At 38.6% G+C, this 27,337-nt stretch overlaps 2 protein-coding genes across 5 annotated transcripts in view; both read left to right on the forward strand.

The window, feature by feature from the left end:
• The first annotated feature begins 5,057 nt into the window (after nt 1-5,057).
• eomes (eomesodermin) lies at nt 5,058-10,654 on the forward strand. Its single transcript, XM_014473200.2, has 7 exons — nt 5,058-5,284; nt 6,396-7,071; nt 7,169-7,323; nt 7,504-7,625; nt 8,019-8,174; nt 8,963-9,024; nt 9,297-10,654. The coding sequence occupies exons 2-7, from the start codon at nt 6,551-6,553 to the stop codon at nt 10,084-10,086; spliced, it is 1,806 nt and encodes a 601-aa protein (XP_014328686.1). The 5' UTR covers nt 5,058-5,284; nt 6,396-6,550; the 3' UTR covers nt 10,087-10,654.
• Nucleotides 10,655-12,685: 2,031 nt separating this feature from the next.
• Nucleotides 12,686-27,337, forward strand: part of ankib1 (ankyrin repeat and IBR domain containing 1) — a 37,406-nt gene continuing 22,754 nt past the window's right edge. Inside the window, exons 1-8 of one of the 4 annotated variants that reach the window (XM_023330252.1) lie at nt 12,686-12,841; nt 13,048-13,093; nt 16,120-16,415; nt 17,901-18,201; nt 20,713-20,895; nt 21,636-21,753; nt 25,172-25,380; nt 27,011-27,099. In XM_023330252.1, coding sequence (XP_023186020.1) covers nt 16,228-16,415; nt 17,901-18,201; nt 20,713-20,895; nt 21,636-21,753; nt 25,172-25,380; nt 27,011-27,099 — 1,088 coding nt within the window. In that variant the 5' untranslated portion in view covers nt 12,686-12,841; nt 13,048-13,093; nt 16,120-16,227. Of the gene's footprint in view, nt 12,842-13,047; nt 13,094-15,857; nt 16,051-16,119; nt 16,416-17,900; nt 18,202-20,712; nt 20,896-21,635; nt 21,754-25,171; nt 25,381-27,010; nt 27,100-27,337 lie in introns of those variants that run through there. The other 3 variants (XM_023330250.1, XM_005810784.3, XM_023330251.1) reach the window with 3 other exon arrangements.

Genomic DNA, 27,337 nt, shown 5'->3' on the forward strand with positions numbered 1-27,337 from the left:
ATTTGAGTTTTAATCTTGACATTTTTTATGTGCTGCACCTGCATATCTGGTCTTGTGTTGAATGGCTCAATATCTCCAAGGATACATGTGTTATTTTTATTAAGTCAGTAGCTCCTTATTGTGACCTGACATCAAACTGTGGCTGATTTTTTTTGGAGCTATGCTGACACTGGCAGATTGGTGGGCAAATATTCTTAACAGTACAGATTGGGTGATAATAAAGCGGGACCGCTCTGAACAGGCCTCAATTGGCAGTGGCTTCAGAAAGACTTCAAGAAGTTCCCGTCAGATGAGTGATCCAGGAAGTCTTGGGTCTTGGCTGAGAGAGTCTTCTGGGAATATGAATCTTGTGTGAAGTTGTGATCAGGGTGAAGAACTAAAGACAGATACTTTGCCATTAGTGAAATATTTTCTAGTTATATATATTTAAAAACAGAAGGATTCGAATTGAATGTGATATTTTTGTCCTGCAATAAAATGCAATACCACAGAGTTCCAGCTTTAGTATTTTATTTTATTTTTTTTAATTGAAAACCCACCAGAACACAAATTCTATTAAAAAGAAAAAAAAAAAAAAAGCTCACACAAACACAATGTGCTTTTTAATTTGCCTTCACCCTTCAATTACCCTATCTTGGCCAGATAATTTCCTGAAGAGGACTTCCGTGATGTTAATGGGACTAACTGAATACTCCAGCTTAACCAAATAGGACTCCATCCTGTATTTGGAAAGAGATATTCTGAGAGATAGCCTTTCCAATATAAAGTCATGCAAACAGGATGTCATTAGCGAATGCAAATGAGAAATCACCCAATCTTCACAGAGAGGCAGAAGTGTATCTCCATAGGATAGCTGGAACATGACAGTTCACCAACCGCTCCCACGCTGAGCACCAAATGTGATGGTCCGCTCCTGCTGCTACTCTTAACAGGATCTAGGACAGAACCATAAATGTAAGCAAACAGGGGAGACAAGGACGCGGGTCAATAGGGGCCTCACCTTCTGCCTTTGGAGGATTGCTATAAATACACTCTGTGTATTGCTTGTGTGCTAAAAGTTAGTTTACATGCATTATAATATTCTACCTATTATTTGTTTCATTTTTTGATTGCATTTAGATATCACACTGAGAACAATGCTTCTCAATATCGTGCTTAGACAGATTTCCAAACACTATATGTGTTCGTTAAGTTTAGAATGAGACAAAAACTTTGTGAAGTATTCAAATGTCAGAACACGAAAGTTTACTTTTGGCAAGAAAATCTTTGACCAAATGTTTTATTCAGTGACATCTAATCAGCAAAAGGATTTAAAAAATGGGTTGTAAAATCTGTAATTGGTGAGATTAAATCTGATTAGGCTCTCATTTAGACCACTTTTGAACTCCTCACATGTCAGCTGCTTCATATAAATGCCTAACTATACATCCTGAACTGGTAACTGATTTTCTATAGATGGCAAAAAATTGGATTGGTTATGGAATTTATTTAGTATGCAGGTCTGCTATGGGGGGAAATCTTTATAGGGGGTGAAAAAGGTAAGTCCTCCTTTGCCAATCATGCACCCCCCTGCCCCCTCCACCACTCCACAACCCAGAAGGCGTGTCTGTCGTGACATCACAAGCTGCGCGGCGGCTCGTTTCCTGGCGGGGCTCCAGACGAGCAAACCTTCTGCTGCCCGCAGGGTGGCAGCGGCCTATGGCAAGGCTGCAATGGCCAGGTCACCAGCTTTTTTCTTCCTGCCTGGCACCGACACTGCAGGGGTAAGGGGATGGCAGAATGTCAGAAACAGCAGAAACAGCCCTTTAGACGTGCTAAAAAGCAGGCACAGCTAGAGGAAGCTGTTCATTGAGCGTTACAGAGTGACAGAGGAAACCATTCAACAAACTGTCCGTCCAATAAACATAAAACGCCATTAAATGGTCAGACGCGCATACCGAGATGTGAGCAGGAAATGTTTACGTCTGGAGATCTTACTACCACAAACCTCTGTGAATTTTAGTGGGTTTCTATGTGATGAAAAACACAGATGTGAAGAATCGTATAAATAAAAGTCTGAAAAATGAGGCAAGCACTTATGCTTAGCACTTCTGTCCCTATGCTTTGTTCTGTCACCTTTCACTGCAGTTGCAACTGCAAGTCTTGTGGGCTATGTTTCAACAAGCTTCACACATATAGAGACTGACACTTTTTTTTTTACCAGCTACCCTCCTTTATGATAACTTAAGCTAAGTTAAACTGGATGGAGGATGTTGCTTTGAACTTTGACTGGACCATTTAAATATATTCAAGTGAACCTCTGTTCCAGTTTCAAGTCTTTTGTAGCATATTTCCATGGATTTCTGCTTCCCTGTTTGCTTAAGAAAAGCATCCCCACAGCATGATGCTGCTGTCACCATGTTTCACTGTAGTAAAAGTGTGTTCTAGTTGGTGGGCAGTGTTGTCTTCTTCCCCACGTTGCTTTTTGTACATTGGCCAAAAAAAAGTTTTCATGTGGAAAATATTAATAATAAAAAAAATAAAAATAGTTAAGCGGGATGAATGTAATAATGCAAACAGTAGTGTATCATGCCTGTTTTTCATCTGTAAACTTTCTTTATAAACAAATCTCTTAAAATATGAATCCTACTGTAAGACAATCTGGGGGTTTTATAGCACTTGTCATGATTGAGTAAAAAGAAAAACAAGCCCTGTGAAACTGCACCTGTCCAAACCCTCTCTTTTGAAGATTCATCCAGGTAATGAAAATCTGAATGAATCTGAACCACAAAGAAGTTTTTTTTTTTTTGCTCTTTATGTCTTTTAGCGAAACCATGAAGAGATTTGTGAAAGAGGATACGCCATGTGTCACTGAGTATTTTTGGTTCTGACTAATACTTTACCATCATCTATGTCATCGTATGTGTAAGACTAATAGTTTGTGAAATAAAGAAAGTAAAAGTAAGCAGGGTGATTTGGTGTAGTGATTTGACTTAAGCATGAATCTGGGACACATAAACGCAGCAAGTTGCACAAATAATTCTGATTTATGCCACACAAAGCACTCATAGATCATTAATTTTTTATTCCCCCTTTACTGTAGACTCAAAAATCTTATCTTCTCTGGATTGTTTTCTTTTTTTGATAGAGTATGTAAAGTAGCACATTGAGATGGAAGGAAAATGATACATGGACAGATATACAGTATGAAATCCATTTTGCAGTTTGATGCAAGCAGGAAAGCTAACATGTGGAAGAAGATGCTTTAGTCAGATGAGACAAAAAAATGTCGATTTTGGTAGCCAACATGCCAAACGAAATGACTGATAGAAAACTAACAATGTTACTCTGAACACACAATCAAGGTTGCAAAAATCGGTGGTGGTAGCATCATGCTGTGGAGATGCCATTTTTCAGAAGGGATGGGAGAAACGAGTTGGAGTTGTAAGGGTTGAGCTAAATAGAGGATACTAATGGAGTAAAACCTCTCAAGCTTCGAAAGATTTGAGAGTGATGCAAAGACTGCGATGACTCTAAACCTACGCCCATACCTACAATAGAATGGTTTGCATGAAAGAACATTCATGTGGTTCAGCCAAAGTCCACTCCTAAATCCAATTCAGAAACTATGGCAAGACTTTATAGTATATGTGGTTCTCTCCATCTGATCATACTGAGCTTTAAAAAAAAAAAAGGCAAACATTTAATATCTAGATGTGTAGATGTATTTGCAATGCGATATGTTTCTCCAGAAAACCTCCCGAAATCCCATCAAAATTAACAGAAGTTTGAGGTTGTGACATGAGGAAAATTGGGAAAAAGTTCAAGTGGTGTGAGTACTTTCACAAAGTACTCACATTGTCAAGTTAGGAAACAACCAAGCAGCTGAAAACACTTTTGCTTCAAAGCAGATTTTGCGCCAAAAGCATGCCCACAGCAGGCTCTGTGAATTCCAGTTCCATATTCATGAAGTTCTGAAACAAATCAAGCAACCCATTGGCTTTATCAGTGCAATCCACAGAAGCGTATTAGCTAGAGACTGCTTGCGGCTCGGTTAGTTTTGATTTGTCTCGTTTGATGTGCGGTGTGTTTATTTCAGAGGTGGCGACCTGCTCAACTAAGTCCCTCGTCTCCTTTATCATGGAAACATCCCCCTTCAAATAAACAGCAGAGGCTGAGCATCGTCTGGGGCTGGGAGAGGACAGGGGTCTTTAGGCGGTTAAAAGGTGTGCCATTAACACAGCAATGCAGCCCAATTCAGAGAAGGAGTTGGGTTTCCTTTGAAGCAAAGCGCTACAAAACAGTCAAGCAGGAAAAGGCTGATAGGAAACCTAAAGTGTTCTGAGAAGTCTTGTCACTTTTGTGACAAACTGAAAAGAAACATGCCTTCTTTTGGTGTTACTGGGATTATAGAGCTCTGTCCCAGTTTTCTCTTCAGAAAAATGAACAGTTTGTTGTAAAAAGACAATGAAATGTGTAGATTTTATTGTCGTTACTTGCAGCTTTTGTCAGTAAAACACCTAATATGCACGTCCTCCTCTACCTGATGATTCACAAAATTTGATCTGACCTGAAACAACAGGATCTTTACATTCAGTGACTGACCTAATGGGAAGGTTCACATGTGAAAATCTCTAAACTGACTATGTTCAGGCTAAAATTGCAACGTCTTTATTATTATTATTATTATTATTATTATTATTATTATTATTATTATTATTATTATTATTATTATTATTATTATTATTATTATTATTATTATTATTATTATCTAAATATGATTTTTGGATTAGAAGTTTTAAAAAATGCTCAAAACCATGAAGCTCTCATAAAGCAATTGATACCAGATGAAAGTCTACTAATCTAGGCCACGTCCCACTCACCAGGAATCTGCAATAAATCTCGAGGTAAATGATTAAGCATAGATTAATGCTTGTTGTATGAATGTGATGCATTGGGTGAGGATGCAGGCTCCCTCTCGCACACCGTGGCAGCGATGCTGAGGATCCCCAGCCCCTCCCCTGGTGATCAGACGTGATAAAAGGCTGTCGTCGCTGCGTCATGGCCACAAGGAGAGTTCTGCGGCGACTGCGCCTCCGATCCGCCCGCCTCTACATGGCTCTTTGGCTTTATTGTGAATTTCACATCACTGCTCTTCGCACAACATGATGGCACTCTCTGGCGTGGTTTCAATTTGGCAGATCGTTTGACACGTCGAAGTTTTTTTTTTTTTTTTTTCTTTTTGAGTAACATATTTTATTTTAGAACTATTGAAGTTGACTTCCAATCAGGAAACAACTGCTTGGTAAGTTTTGAATAGATTTTTGACTCAGTTCAAAATTTTACAGCTGAAAGAAATATTGTAATTTAAAGATGTAATTGCATTTGTAGAATTTTTTTTTTCTTAAATCCTCCAGCAGATAAAGTTACTTACAACAGAACAGATATTAAAAGGTTGTCACAAAATGCAAAACGTCATGCTTTTTACCATGTTGTCACTATGCGTTTGAATTTAGTCGCTTTCCTTTCATGTGTCTGATCTGTCTCATGCAGGAAGCATCACAGGTTTCTTCAAACGGAAAAATAATTGTCTATTTCCCCGTTTCTTATCGGAAATCCCGTTGGGACGCAGGAGCGCATCAGAAGTGAATGAATGTAAATTCATTAAAAAACAGGAGTTTCTGTTTCAAAGAAAAGCAAAAAAACGGGCCGAGGTTTTTCTGACTTAACCCAAGTATGCATATTAAAAACTGTTAACGTATTTTTAACCAAAATACGCTTTAACATTTGTTTCTGAAAACAGACAAAAAAACACTAATCATTTGTATTTTTATTTATTTATTTTTATTTAAAAAAAAAACCAAACAAACAAAAAAACGTCTTCTGTCTGCAGAATTGCAATTTACTCCTGAAAGTGAGTGTGTCACAAATTTCGTGAACCGTGATCGCGTTTTCAATCATGGTTGCAGCTCAAATCTGTGCATCCCATTTCGGGTTTGTCATATGATTTACAAGAAATTGGCTGGGATGTCCTGAAGCAAATGAATACTTGAAAAACTACACAATCTGAAAAAAGATCGATCATATGATTTTATCTGAGCTGTTTGACTGGACTTTTAATATAACCATTTAGTAAATTTTTACTAACTTTTATAATAAGTCATATGAAGTTCTATAACCTCTTTAAGGATTAACGTCGTACTGGAAAATAAAGAAAAAAAGGAAAACGTCATTTGTTTTATAGTTTCTGCTCTCAGAGAAATGCAAGTTTCAGTTTCCATTTGGCATCACTAATGACATCTTAATTTACGACTATTTTACTGATGTCTAACAACTGGAAACGTGCAGGCCTTTCATGTCACTTTGTCTGTTCTTAACTGACTTTAACTTTAATGTCTCTGTGTCTCCGTTAACAGTGGACACTCCAGTGGATCCCCTGAAGAAGTTTGAGCACAATCATTGACTCTAGAGGTAAAACGCGTCCCCTAAGAGCGCAGTCTTCACTGGAAATCCAAGGCAGAAACCAAAGCTGCGAAGCATCCTCACTGAGAGGGAGACGACAGGCGCAGTCATGCTGGGCGGTGAGGGAGAAAGCAGCGGGTACTCATCTGCAAAAGACGCGGCGGACGAGAAGCGTGCCTCTCCCGCCGTGGATGGAGATGAGCCGGCGGGCAACAGGTATCCGGAACACGGCATGCCCTCCGATCGCTTCTACATCCCATCCACGATTACCAAGCACAGCCCAGAAACAGCGAACCCTTGCTCCTTTATCCCCTACACCCCCAGCGGGGCCGTGTACCCCTCGTCCGGCGCAGCCAGGTATTCGTCGACTCTCCACCTGGGATCCGTGTTGCCAACGGCGGGGTATTCCTCCTCGGCCGCCGGGCGCAGCCACTTCAGCGCCTCCTATCAACACGGGCAGAACCTCGGCTGCATTTACAATCCATACACCGCTTCGGGTTCCGCTCTGAGCAGCGTCGCCCTGCCGGGCACCGGGCCCGGGATGAGGGCCCAGGTTTACCTTTGCAATAGGCCGCTTTGGGTCAAGTTTCACCGGCACCAGACCGAGATGATTATCACCAAGCAGGGCAGGTTAGATGGCAGGGGTGAAACTCAAATAAGTACATTTTTAAGAAAAAACTTTACAGTGAGAATTACCTTGCTTCTGAACGATGGTTTGTGTTTCCAGGCGAATGTTTCCCTTTCTCAGTTTTAACATCGCTGGTTTGAATGTGACAGCGCATTATAACGTGTTTGTGGAGGTGGTGCTGGCAGATCCAAACCACTGGAGATTCCAGGGAGGCAAATGGGTCACATGTGGGAAGGCGGACAACAACAACCAAGGTGAACCAGGCTGGGGAAAAATAAAAAAAAATAAAAAATAAAACTTTTTAAATTTTCCTTATATATTTCGGCTCCTCGATTAAAGCAAACAAATAAGGAAAACATAAATACAATGCGAATTAAACATTTTTAAAGCATTCATTCCTGCTTGTTCTATACACATGTTGTAAATATTATCAGGAAACAAAGTCTACATCCACCCTGAGTCACCTAACACCGGGGCCCACTGGATGAGACAGGAGATCTCCTTCAGCAAATTAAAACTCACCAATAACAAGGGAACCAACCACAACACGTCGCAGGTAATAATGCGCCGTAAAAAAACGCAAATGCAAAAGTTTACCAGACATATTGACATATAATTATGACAATGTGTCTAAATAATTCACACGAAATCATCCTACACGGAATCTTTGTTTTAAATGTTCAAAGTGTATAACTTGTTTTTGTTATTCATCGACAAAAATGATTTAAATAGAAAACAATGTGTTATTAATAGGAAAATTGACGATAGTTAGAGTTTAACATTTGTTCTTGTGCAGATTTTGGGCAAACACAAAAGCAATATCCAATTAAAGTCATCAAATTATTACAGCTAATAAATTCATGGGTCTTGGTAGCAAATGAACAGTACTTTCAAAAATCGATTCGCTCGTTTTTATGTGTTTTAATTTGCATTTTTGTTCCACAAACAGATGATTGTGCTCCAATCGCTTCACAAATACCAGCCCCGGCTGCACATTGTGGAAGTGACGGAAGATGGAGTGGAGGACAACGGTGACGTAAAGACCCAGTGTTTCACTTTTCCAGAAAACCAGTTCATAGCAGTCACTGCCTACCAGAACACTGATGTGAGTATATGAACACAAGCCATTTTATTATTCCACTGGACTATTCTCACTTTCACTTGGTAAAGAGGGAATACAGTATGACTTATTTAATAATTTAGCAATTTAGGATTTTTGTTTCATTGGACTTTGTGAGTGTGTAATTTATTATTCTAAGGCAAAACCAAACTAAGTGCTTAGATTTAATTATATACATATTTGCAGAGCAAAATGTCTAATCCTTACTATTTAAAATGTTCAATTTAAAGATTTTAGTGATTAGATTTTCTTTTCAGAACTAGAAAACAGCTTTTCGACTGAACAATGACTGAGAAGGAAATATTGTGTCCCCCCTCAAATTATCTATGTTCCTCTGAAAGAACCAACTGGAGAGAAAGATACAGTTTGTTAGATAATTTCTTCTCTGAACTCTAGAAAACACAACTGAATTTCTGTAAATAAAAATAAAAAAACCCCTTAAACCTAGACACTCTATCCTAAGGGCTTTCAATATTTAAACTATGCAAAGATACATAGTTTGTAAAGTCAGTCAGTGTGATATTTGCCCGATGTTTTGCTGCAGTTGCAAACAATATAATTTTAGATGTAATGATGAATAACATTTGAACATAAAGGCTGTTGTTGTTGGAATGTCCCTGCTTCGATTCTGTTGAGGGTCCCATACTTTCCTAACTCTAACCATTGTGGGTATATGTTTGACATTTATGTTGACCAAAAAATATAAAGAGGATATGATCTTTGTTTTTATTCTGAATTCCTGCATCTAATTCTTTTGCTTTTCTTCTCTTTAGATCACACAGTTGAAAATTGATCACAATCCTTTTGCCAAAGGTTTTAGAGATAACTATGATTCGTGAGTATTTTTTTAAATTTATTTTTTACATCGCATTCATGTCACATAATTGCATCTGGCAACACATATCGTATGCATTCTTCCCCCTCCCTTCCCTCACACACACATGCACACGCCCACACACACACGCACACACACACACACACACACACACACACACACACACACACACACACACACACACACACACACACACACACACACACACACACACACACACACACACACACACACACACACATTATATTTAATTCATCATTATTTGTTTCCAGAATGTACACAGCTCCAGAGAATGACCGCCTCACCCCTTCTCCGACTGACTCTCCCCGTGCCCACCAGATTGTGCCTGGCACCCGGTACACCATGCAGCCCCTCTTCCAGGACCAGTTCGTCAACAACCTCCCCCAGAACCGCTTCTACAACTGTGAGAGAGCGGTGCCGCAGACCAGCAGCCTCCTCTCACCTCAGACAGAAGACGGAGCGTCGCAGAGGTGGTTTGTCACCTCTATGCAGCAGGGGGGGAACAGCAGCGCCTCCAGTAGCAAGCTCGACTTGACGCCGTATGAGGGGGAGTACTCGAGCTCCCTCCTTCCTTATGGCATCAAATCGCTGTCCATGCAGACCACCCATGCTCTCAGCTACTACCCAGACTCTCCTTTCACCACAATGTCAGCAGGGTGGGGGTCCAGAGCAGGCTACCAAACCTACCAAAGAAAAGTCCCTCCAAGTCTGCCATGGTCACCCCGGCCCAGCCCTACTGCCGGTTTCCCAGAAGAGTCGGTAAAGGTTAAACCGCAGGTGCAAGATGAGGTGACTGGTAGTGAAGCTCTGATCAGCTCCTGGACAGAGACTCAGTCATCAGCTCTCTCTCCAAGCAAGGCTGACTCATTTTCCATCGCATGCAAGCGAAGGCGTTTGTCTCTTAACGGTCCAAGCTCAGAAGACTCACCTGCAAACGGCAAGTGTGAAGAGTTGGCCGCTGCTACCATCAGTAGCCCCTACAGTAAAGAGCCCCCACCAACAAAAAGCATGTCTTACTATCCTTTTTACACAAACCCCTAATTTCATATTTCTTTTCCTGTCAAACTTTAAAAACAAGGGGCCTCATTTTGCTTGGTTTTCATCTGCCACAGTAATAAGGAGTTAACATTTTGCTTTTTTTTGTTTGTTTTGTTTTGTTGATCTTGTTTTGGCTGAAATATTTAATTTCCTTTGTCGTTTAAGTAAAATGATCAAGCACATGTAGGACAATTTACCAGACTACACGAATAAGCTTTACCATCCAGAAATGAGGTCATTCAATCTTTTAGTGGCCTGAATTGTTCCTGGACTAAATATTTTCAAATGCCCCAACAAAGTTTGTGCATTTGGAATTTTGTACTAAAGCATGTGATTAATGTAACCATTTTCTTAAAAAAAAAGAGAAGAGAGAAAGAAATGTACTGCTTATTCGTTGCAGACATTACAGCATCAACCTTTGCAGTCAGATTATGTGTTTTCAGATTATTTATTGAAGGTCTGTTTATATGAAATGTGTGCACTGCTAAAATGTGAGAATATTATGCTATATATTGCTTCAAAATTCGGATATTTGATAATAAAAGGCATTTGTGTTCTGTTGTGCATTAAACTTGTGTATAGGAGAGCTGTTTAAATCCGAGTTTATTTTCATGCTCTATCAAGGGTTAATGTGCGCATTTCGCATTTCTATTTAAGCGTGAATGAAGCTCATAAATTTACAGGTATATGACGCCCCCGAGGCATCGCGATTGGTCATCTGCACTTCATCACACGAAACGGGGTTGATAGTCTTGTGGACTGCGTCGCACTCTAGTGGCGTAATTTTGTCATTACACAGGCCGCCACGTTACATTTTCATTCCTAAACCAAAAATGTCTGCCATGATATTGTGAATCTCCTCTAAATTGAAAAAAAAAAAAACAAACAGTGAATATCCTCTAGATTAAAAAAAAAGTCTGAATATGTAGACTTCACCCTACATATTCAGTATGTCGGACTTTTTATTTTTTATTTATTTATTTATTTATTTATTTATTTATTTATGATCAACAACACCATTGCTGATTGTGTGCTGCAGTCATAACAGACTGAGATGCTGAACAGAGATTCATTATGATTATAGTTTTGTTAAATCTCACCACAATGATCTTTGGTGTAAAGCCAGAGATTATGATTTGGCTCTTTATTCAGTAGTGTTGAGGGTTGATAAACATATGAAGTGATACAGTTAGCACAGATATATCTAGATAAATAACAATTTTATGGAAGATTGAACTTATTTCGGTAATTCAGTTCAATAAGTGAAATATGACATATTTACTGCACACAAAGTGATACATTTCAAGCACTATACTTTTGTTAATTCTGATGATAGATCCCACCTAGCAAAAAATAATAATAACAAATAAAATATTCCTAAAACAAATTCATTTTCTGACAGCTGTAACAGGTGTGGGTAAGTCATAAATTGTTATTGTTAAAGAAGTGGGCTGCTCACATTGTGTTGCATCCAAGCATGTCTTTGGAAAGTTGAGTGGAAGGAAAAACGGGGTTGATAAAGGTACGTAACCAACAGTGGTTTCTAAGACCAGAGTTGATAGTGAAGCAAACTCATTTCACAGTTTAGAGCAGCGTCTCAAGGCATGAGCTTCATGTTATATCCACTGACATTTTCCTTAATAAAATGACATCATCCACACTGCTTCTTCTGCTGTTTCAAAGTTATAGACATGTACGTAGTTTGGCACCACACATAAGCACAGCTATAACAGGATGAAAGGAAAAAGAGCAGTGGAGGCACATTATTTGTGATGGTATATTAACAATGCATTGAAATGTATATTCCATGATTCAGTTCACGGGTCTCCAAAATGCAGCCCAGGGACCATTTGTGGCCCTCGGAACAATTTTGGGCGGCCCTTCATGACAATTCAAGAATGGCTTAAATTTGGTTGGCAAAAGAGTGGATGCAGATTTAACAAAACATTTGCACAGAATTCCTATTAATGTCAGACCTTTCATAAAAAGACAATTTAAAATCTTAAAAATGAGAAATGTAAGGTGCTACACGGATATTCATCAAAGTTTTTGCTATAAATTTAATTTCTTTTAATAGCAAAATAAGACAAAAAACACCTAGTGGTTTTTACTAAAATGCAGACTTGGCAAAATAAAGCAAGAATGAAGCATATCCGGTTCTTATTGCTGAAAAGACACACACACACACAAAAAAAAATCTACAAAAGAAGATCTACCTGAAAAATCTAGGAATATAGTTAAGTGATTTTTGTGCAATCTTGCAAACCTGCAAGAACCTTTTTACGTTTGAAATCTGCAGTGATTTACAGATCCCTTGCCTACAGAACTCTAACTGCTTTGCTTATTTTATTAAAATATTGTGTGCTTAGTTTATTGTTGACAAGGAAAAAGAAAAAAAAGTATATATATATATATATATATATATATATATATACAACAATCCCGTGTCCTAATGTGCTTGAGTCTTATCCATGGAACCGAAATGACATTAAATATTTATATAAAAGTCAGCTGTAACTGTCTTGGAGGTATAACTTTTCAAATACATCCTCTCTGTGCCTGTTTCCGGGTTATCCTGAAACCTGGCAACCCGATGGTCAGCCAGTAAAATGAACGGGGATTTGGCAATGGGCTACATCTCTCCTCTGAGCGGCGTTTCTACACAGAGATTGCGTTAGACAAGAAGCTTCCTTTGGGCGGTTGTGACCTGCAGCTGCTCCGCGAAGTCAAGTCTCCTGTAGGGAGAAATACCATCTGTGTAAGTCGCAGTACTTGTCACACTGTGTTTACTGAGTTTATCAACTGTTCTAGTTAGCGTCAAGTTGGCTAGCATTGGCGGTAGCGCCTTAGCTTCCCAGCTAGCGCGTGCACTGACGTTCGTCCACGCAGATGCTAGCATCACGGGTTTTTTTTGTTTTGAATACTACATTGCTAACAATACTCGTTGTGTTTTCCCATGAATAGCAGCGGCGACAACAATCGGAGTGGTCTGCAGCTAAACTAGACTAAGGTCAGTAAGTGGCGAATGTCTTTGTTGGCCAGAAATGTAACCACAACAGAGCGAATATCGAGGGCTTTTCATTATGACAACATAACACGCTGACAGTTTGAGCTAGCGAAAATGGTAAACACCACACGACACGAGAGGGTACAAGGCCCACAGCAAGAGTTCTGGGAGAAGTTGAAGCTCAGCGGACAAATTGGCATTTAATGTTTGCAATGAAAGCGAGCTGTTTAGATAGTTGCTGTTAGATGTGGCTGGTTTTCGCTGTTTTGGGGGGAGTGTCGTTAACTATTGTCAGACGGATTAATTAGTAATACATCTGGACAGTGACTCTTCAAGTGTGTGTGTTTTTTTGTTCATGAAATGATCAAGTCTGTGTCTCCTCAACGTGTTGTCTCTGCAGAGTGACCGCTTTGTCTTGTGATCGTGTGTGATCTCTGTCCCCACATGACACGTTTGACACTTAACGTGCTCCAGAGCAGCAGCACTGTTTAGACAATTCATATTTTTGTCCTCAATTGTAAGCACATTACCTTTGCATGTTCATACTCCATTGGTGTAAACAGATGACCTCATCTGTTACAGTTATATTCACAGTTAAAGTGCGTAATGGAATTGAAATACTCAGAGATTTTGTTGCTGATTTGCTATCAGTTTGTAAAGCTCTGACCTCCAGAGACAATAAAATCCTACAGGTTATTGGACATCCACAAATACAGCTCAACAGCAAAAAGAGAGAAGAAAACTAGCTAACGCTCCCTTTTCTGGAAACCTGAAGATGAAACGAGCATGATATCATATGGTATTTGTTATTTCAAGATTATTTCAACACCAGCGTTACATCAGTTATTCATATGTTGTAACTACAAAAGAGCTTTAACTTAAGGCTTTCTGTCATAAAGAATCATTACTTACATTAGATCTGGAGGCTCAGTGAGAGCTAGCAGTGGGTAGATACCACTTGAGTCCCAGTGAGGGCAAATGTGAACTGAGTAGGCATGATTTTCCAAACCAGTGCGTCCACTGGGCTATGCCCCGCAAGTCTTGTTCCAAAATACTCCAGTAAAAGGGTTGATTAAAACATACCAAAATTGTGTTGGTTGCAAAAAAAGTAGTTTGAAACGATGCAAAAAGTCAATAAAACAGCAGATTATGATCAATTTCAATGATTAATTACCAACTGTATATCCAATCCCCTTTATAGGCCATTTCTGACATCCTATCACTGAAAAATGCTTTGCTCTCTGTTTAAGATGAGAACTCAATCTTCCCTGGTGACTGTTAATGAATGCACCCAGTCCTTAAACTGTCTTTAACGTCTTATTTTAGTGAGGTTAATATTGCAAACTCTAAATAGCAGGCTGTGTGTATAAGTCGGTACCCTTATCTTAAATGTGATATTTCCCAAACATTTCTCAGTCCAGCATGTGTCACGAAACACAGAAATGGACTCTTCTGACAGATAAAGCAGAACAACTTTACTGTCGCACCTTCAGCTTCCTGTTACCTGTTGATATCTAACTCTCCATTGTGGCAGCTGAAATAAACAGGTGATATGCCTCTGTTGAAAATCCAGTTCACAACTGATACTCCCTTTTGTGCCATGTCTGCATAGTAGCTTTTGAAATTCAAGTAGTTAAAATGACTGAAGGTTTTGTTAATCAGATCGAGTTCTGATTAACAAGCTGGAGTGTTTTTCTATCTGTAAAGAAGGTAACTGGTGAAGCAGATGCACTCATTTCTTTGCCTTGTCTCGTCTCCCTCTGTTGCTTAAATACAAAGCACAAGATTGTAATCAGATAACTGAATGACACGCGGCATGACTTGTGTGAGGTCATCAATATAGGCGCATGACAAACAACTGAGTGTTATTTTTATTGTTGATGAAGATTTTTTTGTGTGTGTGTGTGTTTACACTTATCTCAAATGTTTTCCCTAAACTCCACTTAGCACTTAGCTCCCTTGCCAATATGCTGGACAGAGTTTACATGAACATTCCTGGCATCCATAATTTCCACACAAGCTCTCTATTCGCTCTATCAGAACAAATTTCTGAGCCTTTCCAGCCAGCATTCTGCCTGCTGATAACAAGCACCAAAGCACTGAGAAGTGTAGACAGATGAAACTGCAGTTCAAGTTCTGTGACCCCAGGGAGCTACATTTATCCTGTTTGTATGTGCTTGGCGGTGGGGGAGAGCAAGAAATTGGTGCTTTGCCGGTTCTCATGTCAATGCATCTGAAATCAAATTTTACATTGGTGGACTCTGTTTTCCTTTATTTATGTCGGTAATTTCAGAAGAAAGTTGATTGCAATTTTTTTTATTTAGGGTTTTCAATGCAAATAGGAATGGATATGCAAAAAAACCCTTAAAAAACATATGTTATTATCCTTCCAAATGACATTTACGCACTAGTTTGTGTTGATTTATCATATAAAATCCACTAAGTATGTGGTTGTAATTTGGTTGTAATCTGACAGTAAAAAGATTCAAAACATTGTGACAAGGAAGTACACAATATAACACTAGTTTCTGGCGATAGTATTTTCTATATGTGGAGAAGCACATATAGCACATGCATTTTGTACCCAGGATGCAATTCTCTGCATATTTGTGCATCAGGTAGATACCATGTACATATCAGCCTCTTGGTGCCCAAACCGTCATGACCATATGGTGTTCTGGTGGAAGCAGAATGCTGACTTGCCGCATGTTATTCCCCATGTGGAGCTATGGGGCTTTATTGTGAATTCTGGTCTCTGTGGGAGGGGCAGCATTGGCACAAGAAGGCGGAAGTTCCTGGTGATGCCAAAGGAAGTCTTGTCCTTCGCTCTGTGTGAGCTTTGTGCGCACTATGTTCAGTTCTACAAGGGGGGGAATCAACAAAATTTCAGCGCACTGGTGATGCTGACACCGGTGTTGGTCGGAGAGAAGCTTGAGCAACATTGAGGATGTATGCTTATGGTAATTTTTGAGTTATTGGCCTTGTTGGACTCAATAGGATTCAACAATATTTTCTGTTCTCTCCTTTAGGGCATGCTGAACATACAACATGCTGGCTTATTTGACTTGAACAGCTTGAGGAAGAGTTAAAAGGTGGCTGTGCTTCGGTGAGAGCTTGAACCCACAGCTGGCGAAGACATGGGGAACACTGCGACCAAGTTCCGTAAGGCTCTCATCAACGGGGACGAGCTGCTAGCCTGCCAGCTCTATGAGAGCAACCCACAGTTCAAGGAGGCTCTGGATCCCAACGCCACATACGGAGAGTCCTACCAGCACAACACTCCACTGCACTACGCTGCCCGGCACGCCATGATGCGCCTACTCAGGTCAGAACTCAAATAAAAGTTGAATTGTGAAGAAAACTTTTTTCCACAGAGTTGATTTAAATTTCCAGTCTTATTTTTTTCACTAGATGAAGTCAGTGAGGATTGATTGATGAGGAGATAATTGCCTTTGCTTTATTTGAATAGCTGTCTGGCATATCATTATGTGTGCAAAATGAATGTGTCATAAGAGAAAAGTGTTGGTGTTTTGTCTCTATACGTCCCTTTCCCATCTGTCCTGTTGTACAGCCATCTGTTCTCAGGAATGCAACATGCTGTGTTGGAATAGGTTTGGATTCCAAGAGCTTCTCCATCTTATAAGCTAACAGCCTTGTAGTACTCATTTGTCATTGACTCACTAAGACCATTCGATTTTTCTGTAACTAAATTGCCCGCACTGTGTGGCATTCTTACCTGACTAAAATTATTGGAGGGTTGTAAATTTGTTTAGTTTTGTAGTTTCCATATAAACTAAAAAGGAAACCAAAAACAATTTAATTTATAGTTTTCAAAAGATGTTTTTGTAATCAAAGTAGATTTTTCTGTGAAGTCAAGCACAGCATCAACTTTTAAAGAGCTTGATCTACAACTACTACCAGTGAACTAAGTGGTAAAGAAAAAAAATCAAGTTTTAGATAGAGAGGCTTACATAATAAGAGTATAATAATGGGTATTGAGAATTGCAAACTGTTTCAGGGTTTCCTCCAGGATTTTCTTAAACAACATGGTTTCAATTGTGGGCATTTCAGATTGAATGTTTTATGAAAAACACTTATTCACTATATTCATACTGTACAACTGAAATTACAACTGTCCTCTAGTAACTTAACACCATAATTTGCAGCCTGGCGGAACATTGTATTTTTCTGGATTTCTTGAAAAAGCGCTTTAACACCGTGTTTTATGGGAACTCATAATTTCTATATTTTTCACAACTTCAGGGAACTGCATCCCAATAAAGAACATTGAGCACCTCCATCCAATCTCAATGTTTTCCTCAGGTCCCTCGCTCTTCTGAAAGAGAGCATGGTACTATTTCTGGATGAGAAATGAGTCTCAACAGAAAAATTACCAGACATTAAGCCATGAAGCCTTCTCAAAGTGTATCTGAAACATTACGCATGAAGGCCAGACTGTATTAATTAACTACATTATTGTCGTTGAGATGTGAACTAAATATTTGAACGACTTGAACTGAAATGCATTCAGTTCAACCTTCCTTAGGTACATTTCTTTTGACTTTTTATTCCCCCTACTTCAGAGTGTCCGGAGGTGTTGGTTTTTCAAAATAAAGTAAACGTTAAAAGTTTCATGATATTTATAAAAGAACAAAAAAGCTATTTAATTCTGGTTGTGGCAACTTTTATTTTGCTGTGGAGGTGCGCCACGATCAATTACATGTGGAGGAAACCCTGCGCTTATTGACAAAATACCAAACCAGAGCCAAGTCACTGACGTTCTTTGTTCATATTTCCTTTTATCTTCTAGGTCGTTTCTCATAAACAAAGATGGCAATCCTAACAAGCGCAACGTGCACAATGAGACATCTCTGCACCTTCTCTGCATGGGGCCTCAGATCCTGACCTCAGAGGGAGCACTGCAGCCACGGATCTCGCGGCCCTATGAGGACGAACAGCGTCGGACGGAATGCCTCCACATCATCTTGTCCTGGACCGGGGCAAAGCTGGACCATGGAGAGTATGAGAGCGCTGAAATCAATGCCACTGACAACAAGAAAAACACCTGCCTGCACTATGCAGCCGCCTCAGGCATGAGGACCTCAGTTGAGGTGAGGTTTTAAAAACTTACTGTCTTAAACATATTCCCAGCTATAACTATAATTTAAAAACCTGAGCTGAGTGTTAAATTGCATCGTTTTACTGATGTTGCTCATCATAAAAGTAACGGTAAGTTTAACTTTGATTGGTATTCCAAGAAAGAATAAGAAAAAAATCTATCTCTACAGTTCCCTTCAGTTCTTCAGTTGTTCTTCAACTGTATGTGTGCACAACAGTTTATTCATGTCTACACAGCTTATTGTTCATCATAAAAAACACACTGCGCTTTCTAATTAATCTGAATGATGTGTACTTGTAAAATTATATTGCAGCTGAATATTGTATTGTTCTCAGTTTATTATCCCCCAAAAAAGCATATAGTGGCATATGTGTGTTTACGCCACAATATTTTAGTTTATTTGGATACTAAAATTACTTACCCATACAGTGTAAGTCTGAATTGTAGCCCCAGAACAGCTGTGACTGGCCTTTACTGTTGGGATAGAAACAGAATCAGTACAAAATTCTTAAAAAACTGGGCCTGAAGGAAAGGTAGGGCATCTTTTCTTCTTTTTTTTTAAAATAGTATAGTAATACAAAAGTAAATCATACTAGTAACTTTACTTTGGTGTAAAATTCTGGAGCAACTATGGTATTTAGATTTAGAAACAATTGGGAATGACTGAAGTAGAGCAGACTGGAGCACAACCACCACTGAGCTGAAAAAAAATGATTTTACAGAGGAGCACCAGGAGGAAGAATTTTTAAAAAGAAATATTCTGACTAGATGAAGTGAGAGTGACTCCTAATGGAGCACATAGATGAACCCTGCAGCTGGATCGCTAATGGATGCAGGGCACCACTTTAAGTCAGGCGCCAGCTGGGTTGGAAGATGGCAGTTTTCATTAAGAGAGAGCTTGTTGGGCATTTTTAGGTCTAAAAAGGACTGAAAATCAACTCTCAAATCTGCTGTCAGCATCTTGAAGATGTTGCCCTGAAGCAGTGGTACAGGGGAGAAATGTGCAGCACTCAAGAGAGTGGTGTTTTTCTTTCAGGATAGTACTCTACCGCATGTCCTACCTCTTTTATGGGCTGTATTGATGACGTCTGTTGTGAAGTTGCAGTAGTATGTTCTTATTTTTGTTCTGCAGTGGAAGAGCAGCACACAGAGTGTTGAATTAGTAATATTCTGGTTTTATCACATATGTATTCACAAGACAAAGGCCAAAATCTTGACAGAGTTGAATTCAAATCAATCAGACAGATTTAATGCTAAGCGTTGTAGTACGTGACTCGATACCGGTTGTAGTTCCCACTAAAACAAAGCACTTACCAAGTGTCGGATTGAACTTTGAGTTGTTGCGAGACTGCACTGGTGCTGCAGAAAGGAGGAGAGAAAGAAACCATTTGTCATATGTGGAGGTGTGTCTGGAATCTCAAAGAAACACATACTGATAGAATGACTGCTAAACCACATTATTTACCACAGAATTTAGTGCCAAAAATTATCAGCGAGAAGCAAAGAAATACCAGATAAGCAAAGCTACAGTCCGCTTCTCTTAGGATGGTATAATTTTCTTTATCTACGTTGTGCTGGAAACTAGAGGGAATATAACTGTGCCAAGTACTGGCACTTTGGAAAACTGCATTTATTTTTGTTATAGAATCACCAAAAAACATTGGTGCTTAATTAATCTAACCTTAATCACATTAGGTCTGTTTGTGTTGTAAGTGCTGATCATTTCACCACTTACAATCCAAGAAGCTTTTTGAATACCTAAATTTGTATGTCATGGGGACATTTGGGATGGGCTTTGAGTGAAAGTAACATTCTGTCATCTAGTGGTGTTCAAACGTTTTGCAATGGGGGCCAAACCTGAAAAATTAAAAAAGTTCCACAAAGTTCACTACATTAAAAATGCAAAAATGTATTTATTGTGGTTTTCTTTTCCTCCTTTTTTTTATTGTGATTTTTCCCCCCCCCCCTTTTTTTTGTATTACTTGCTCGACAATAAATACAATTTTTATGAAATGTATATGTCGTTAAAGATCCAAAACAAATAAAGGACTTTGAAATGTCACCTTATTAAAAAAACCCGAAATACGTTTTTTTTTTTGGTCATCAATTGTTTTCTGTTTTGTTTGCCAAATTTTGACCTTTCTTGTCTTATCAGGAGCTGAATAAAATAATTTCAAGGGCCAAAATCTGGCCATTGGGAAGAATAATACGGTATGTTCAAATAGGGTGTAATAAAAAAAACAATACTATTGGATTTAATTTTACATATGATTGGATTGCAGTTGATTGGTCAAGATCTGATATAACCAACAATCCCAATTTTCTGACTAAACTTAACTGGTTGCCCAGTTTTAGGAGCTCAAGAGCAGACGCAGAGCTTCCCACAGATGCTGTGTTAGATGTGTAAAGTGATAACAATTTGCATCGCTTGTTGTGCTTTGAGTGTTTTCAGTCATCTCCTATAATTCAAGCCATTTTTTTTCTTTTCTTGTTGCTTGCTCAGTTACTGCTGCAGAGAGGAGCAGACCTGTTTGTGGAGAACGAAAACCGCGAGACTCCATGTGACTGTGCCGAGAAGCAGCACCACAAGGATTTGGCCCTGAGCCTGGAGTCGCAGATGGTCTTCTCTCTGGCCCCTGAGGCGGAGGGTATAGAAGCAGAGTATGCAGCTCTTGATCGAAGAGAGGTACAGAATAAAACCCTCAGAAACAGTTCATTTTGTTTGTCACTGCCTGATTTGATTTACAACATTGCCTGGACCATTGTTTAGTGTAGCTTTGTCTGTAGTGCTGAGAATCTAACAAAGCACAAAAAAAAAAAGTGTCAGCTTTTTGCTCTTGCTCTCTCAGACACAGCTCTTTTTATAAGTTAACACTTACTGGATACCTTCCACTTGCTAAACCCAAACAGTTGGTGTCACTTTGTTTGTTGGTGGTGTAAAATTACTATTTATTTAGACCTAGCATTTAAAACGTTTTCTTATATTATCTGTTATTTCAGTTACATCGGGTGTTACATTAGTACACTCATGAACCCTGCTGCTAGTTAAGACAAACGTCCAATACTAAAAATAGGAATTACTGCCATATTTATGTATGAGATGCCTTGTCTAGACAAATCGACAAAAATTAGTCTGTGCTAATGTTTGTGATCTGTGTATTCTGTCTTTTATTGTGTCAATATACACGACTAAGTCATGTCCCAGTAATCATTTACAGAGACTGCTCTGTTATCTCTTTTTCGCAGCATTTTTGTGGAACTTTCATCTGCATTGTCATCTGCTTTTGTCACCCATTATCAAACCAACTCTCTTTTTATTTGGCTGCAGTCAAAATTGTTGTTTTAATCTTCTAACCACCTTCAACACCTATCTCTTCCCTTCCCATCCGTAAACTTCTCTTGTCTCTGACCTTTTTTCCATTTCAGTTGTATGAGGGCCTGCGGCCTCAGGACCTGCGGAGGCTGAAGGACATGCTGATAGTGGAGACGGCAGACATGCTGCAAGCCCCTCTCTTCACTGCAGAAGCTTTGCTACGTGCCCATGGTATTGTGAGACACAAACACCGGCACATATCTGAGACCTCTGTCCTTTACATTCATGGAGCAATAGATCTGAACAAGTAGCTTATATGTGTAAATAGATTGCATGTCTAAGCTACAAAAATAGGGATATTTTATTGAACATGAGCTTGTATTCGGTTAAATGGTTATGTAAGGAACAGAAGTGTATCACACTATGCATATTTGAGAGAAGTTGCCTTTGTGAAGGTTTGCACTATGACAGAATTTTACTATTTGTCTCTGAGTATTCACGTAGAATCCTATCTTAATTTGGAGATTTTCTAAGCATTCCTGCTCCATGACATTGGCTGAATTCTCAAAAAGATAAGAACAGACCAACTCTGGGTTCAGCCTTTCTGTTATCCCCTGAAGTTCTCTCTGCAGTGGTTATCCCTCTAGTTCTTCCTGTCACCTTCATATTGTTTCTCATAACCTAGAGTCATTTTAAAACAGTCACTAATACTGAAAAAACACTTTTCTACTTTCAGCAACAACTTTTACACTGTAGAGAGATGTTGCTAAGTTGAATTATTTGCTCAGCTATAGGAAGTTCATGGACCAGATTGTGACCAGCTGGGAACCCATAACGTAACTCATGCTGGCTATCGCTTGTTTCCCATCTCCAGCCTATTTTTCAGTTCCCTCCTGTAGAACCGTTCAACAAAAATACCGGTCAGAAAAACGACATCAATCGATCTCTGACTCAAATGCTCAACTCTTCTTCTATACTGAAAACGCCTGCTCAAAGTGGATATTTTTGTTATTTTGCTTGTTAAAAAAATCTGGTTCACATAACATGTTGGTGTAATTTGAATCTGGGCTTTGGCAAAGCAGTTGTCTCTTCATTTGAACCATTCCTTTGTGGGTTTGTGGATATGGGCTTTGAATTATGACTCTATGTAAACTATCAGCATTGTTTGATACAAAGCAGAATTATTTGAATCTCTGAGAGCAACCTGTACACTCTCATGACATCATAGTAGCAGCAAGATTGCAACATCTGATGTTTCTTACTCTAGTCAGATTGTTTTCAATAACAACCCAAACCTTGTTGAGCAAACTCGGGCCAGAAATGTTTAAATGTCTGTTTTTAATAGATTTGTGAAAAAAACTTCATCGCAGATTACAAATTTATTCAAGGAGCACTTGACTTTCTGAAAGTACGAAATTTATGGGTATCTTACAGGTTTGGGAAATATTGGTCAAAATGTATAATTTATTGTTTATTTCTAAATTTCTTCATCTTCATTAGATACATTTGTGGTAACATAAGCATCTACAGACTTAATCAGTTAATTAGAATATTATTGAAAAGTTCATTAATTTCAGTAACTCCATTCATTAAGTGAATAGAGATCAGTTAGAAACGCAGCATTTGTTTCTTGTTTACAGAAGATAACAACACAACATTTAAGATGAGAATATTACATCACACTATTAAAAATATATCAATATCAATACAGATATATGGATTTAATGAGAAGTATGTTTAATTTAGATATGTTTAAAAGTTATTTTCAAAATGCACAAACCTCATATTGTAATTCCTTGAATATGAATGTACACATATTTTCTAAGGTATGTTTCCAACTAAATTATCCTACTTTTACATAATTACGAAGAAAGGGAGGATTTTTAAAACTTTTTTGGCTTTTTTTTGTCAGAATCTGTGTGAACTAGTTCACTGATTCCCTTATCAAGTTGATTTGGACTAACTACTGAGTCGGTGTGTTAGAGCTCAGATTTAATTTGCAGCCTTTAGACACCAATTCTCAAAGTGGATTCACTTAGCATCTGCCATTTGATAGTACATCTAAAAAGCTTGTAATGTTTAAAACATGATTCAATTTGAAACTTTTTTTTTTAATTGAACCTGGTTTAAATGCAGTAGCTGTCTGTTGAGCCCAGACGCTACATGCAGGACATGCCTATGGGAGCTTAGAGAAAATCAAGCAGTACTATATTTGCTCGCCTGTGTCATGGGAATACCGCCTGTCGGTCGGAAGAGGATGAAACGCTTCAGGATTTTCGTTAACGTCTAAAAGAACGGCTTATCGTCCGCTGCTTTTGGAAACTTTCACAGATTCCCACACTTACTGACTTCTGTTTCATTATCAGTCTTTTTAGTTGACTTATCATGTTTCCTGCTGCTTGCCTGCTTGTCAGTCTTTCTGTGCTTCTAATAATTTACATTTTCTAAATGTGAAACAAAACTTTTAATTTCAGACTCATATTTAATAGCTGAAGGCAGGAAGATAGGGTTATGCTCACTGATTGGTTTTAATTGAATGGAAATGGGGGGATTGTTGCGACATTCATTATCTAAATGAGGCCATTTGGAGTCGGAGGCATTTGATTGCTGCTGAAGCGTGTCTCGAGGCTGATAGTGTCCTAATTGCAGTCGACCCGGTCATGTTCCTTATTTTAAGAGGGGAGAATATTTGGACTGAGGCACGGATCGCAAGTCACTCCCAGTTTATCCTCAAAGTCTCTCAAATTGGTTTCTGTGTTTCTATAAGTTGGGGAGCTGTTCTAAAACACAAAACCAGGTGGCAGCATGTTTCTGTCTACTGAAAACACAAAATTATGTCAACTTTAATTTGGCATTGCCCTAGCAAATATGCTAAAATGAATGTCTTAAGATTACTTTTTCTGTGAATAAAATGCTAACTTCTTCATGAAACCAATTTGCTTTGTCTGGGCCAACCCAACTTAGTTTTTTTTGCATTGTAACATTTTTCAAAACACTTGATTTGTTTGTGATCTTGTTCTACTTTATTATGGCCATTTTATTTGAAGAAAAATGATGTAATTGTGAAGAATTTTGAACTTTATATATATATATATATATATATATATATATATATATATATATATATATATATATATATATATATACATACTGTAAATACCTTAAATTGTAGCTTGTGCTATTAAAAATAGTTTACAGAGAGACTTTGTTTAGACTGTCCTTACAATTGCTTATAAAAGTTTAAAATCATTTTTACTTACTTGTTTTTTTAGAGAAACATGAATCCTGACACTTTTCACTTAACCAACTGTAATTTGTGATCGGTAGGTAAAATGCTGAAAAAATTTAAAATTTTTCCCTGTTTATTAAATGCATCATTTTTTAAATCCATTTTTGATCTGTAAGTGCTGCGACCATCAGCCTGTACTTGGATACCCTTGATGCGTAAATGAATAAATATATGGAAATTGGACATTTTCTTTTCATTGTCAGTCGGATTAAAAACTACCACAGAAACAAAGGACCCTCAATTTTTCTCTTTTGTGTGTTACTTCCTTCGGAATAAGAAAAATTAATTGTAAAAGTCTGAATTGGGAGGTCAGAACCAAAAGAAAAAAGTGTGATGAGTTCATCTCCATGTTTTTGTCAGATTGGGACCGAGAGAAGCTTCTGGAAGCCTGGATGAGCAACGCCGAGGAATGCTGCCAACGTTCAGGGGTGCAGATGCCCAACCCACCCCCTAGTGGCTACAATGCTTGGGACACACTGCCGTCACCCCGGACGCCTCGCACCACCCGCTCCTCCATCACTTCCCCAGACCAAATTAGCCTCTTGGCGGGAGATGACGATTCCTCTCTGGTGAGAAATTTACAATATTTTTTAAAATTTTTCTCCCAGTTTAGACATTTGTGTGGCGCTGATCCATTTAATACAGAACATTCAGGTTGGAATAAGGTTTCCCTTCAGTACACAATGTGATATAAAGGTATTACAGACTTAATACAGTGCTTATGGAGGCTTCCATTACCTTTCCTCTTGAAGTAGTTCTCTTTGTCATCAGCAGACTCCATGGGGATGAGTAAGGATTTGTTCCAAAAAATCTGGAGAATAAGTTGACTTGCACTTGCTTCTAAGAAGGGGATTGAAAAGAAGGTCGTTTGATATTTTCTTTTTATTTTAATTCAGAGAAAATCAGCTGTGGATTTAGTGGAGATGTGAAATGCAAAAATGACAGTCCGGAGAGAGCATAAGGCTTTGCTGAACAGTTTGACAAATGGCCCTGAGCATACTAGCCTCAGTGTAACATCTGGTTGATTTTGGATGAAGTCTACATGGTTCCAAACATATTATTTTTTCCCCAGTCGATTGTATTAGCTCTCACACGTCTACATTTGTTTAGAAGTCATTATTTGTTACTATTAGTTAGTTTGTTTGAAGTAATTGGTGTGCTTGCCAGTTGTCTGACCCACAAAAATAAACACTAACAGAACCCACCCTCATCTTTCCCTAAGAGAAAAAACGGTTTTGTTGATTTTGGTTTAAACAAGTTGAGAATCGAGTAAATATTGACATTCTTTCCAGAAAATGTTAAAAGGGCAGGATTTGGGTTCTTATATCTGAATGACCAAGATGTCTGTGCTTCTAATATAAAGATAAAGGTGATGAAAGGCTACCTTATGCTACAGTAAAAATTGATGTCTCTGGAAATTTAAGGTTTAGAGTGTTACTATAAATCAAGAGGCTGGATATATTTATACGTAGTTGGCTGGGACACTCAACGGCAGTCCAAGTTTGCCTTAAAAATGAACCACGGTGTATAATTACTGTAGCTTACAAATGTAATTTATTAATTGTCTGGTGAGTAATTGTTCCATTTGACTCGCACTGTCTGCACTCTTGGCTCTTCATGAGCGTAAATGCACTGTGCCAAGTGCACTCAAGGACTCATTTAAGTCTGCAAGTTGATTTTTATCATGTTCTCCATCCTAAATCAATAGTTTCATTGTTGAACTACACTGCCTCCTCTTTGTCTTTTTGTGCGGGGCAGTCTTCCAGTAGAACAGCTCCTGTATGTCTGGCCCTGTTTGTTTTTTTCGTGGGTGTGAGAAAATACATCTGCTAACAGAACGGTCGTCTGTGAAACCCGTCGATTTTGACAGGTCGGAATCTTAGCATAGTTATCTTTCATAAACCGACCTCTGTTATTGTGTGGACTCGCACCCACAGACATGTCTGATTAGTCACAGCTTTCCTGTCCGTTTATATTCCAGAGGATAATGAAGTCTGTTTACACATCTAAATATTTTGGAACGTTTTCTCAGAAAGAATACTCTTAGTGTTTAGGCTTAAATAAAACACTCAAAACAAAACAAACAAAAAAAACCAAATAAAAAATTATGACGAACCGGTGCATGTATTCTATGCTAAGACTTTGAAGTTTCATTGTGGCCTTGTAGTCATCTTTCTTTCTTAATTTTTTGTGTCTCAGTGTGGTATCTGCATGTCTTCCGTCTCCTTCTTTGAGGAACCTGTTGACATGTCCTGTGGCCATGATTTCTGCAGAGCATGCTGGGAAGGGTAAGTAACAGAAATCCAAAAATCTGGATTAGATTTAAGTGTGGGTCTCCTACAAACACCAATGTCAAGGCTGACATGGATAGATAAAAGCTGTGGTATCGGAGAAGGAAGAGAATGGTGGAAGGAAAAACAACCTGCACGTGTATTAATCAAGGATGTGTTCCATTGAATACTGTACAGTTTTCTTTGCACTTTAATTAACAGTAATTATTTTATGTGAAATGAGTATGTTAATTAT

This window comes from Xiphophorus maculatus, chromosome 3 (assembly GCF_002775205.1).
Source record: "Xiphophorus maculatus strain JP 163 A chromosome 3, X_maculatus-5.0-male, whole genome shotgun sequence".
Lineage (NCBI taxonomy): Eukaryota > Metazoa > Chordata > Actinopteri > Cyprinodontiformes > Poeciliidae > Xiphophorus > Xiphophorus maculatus.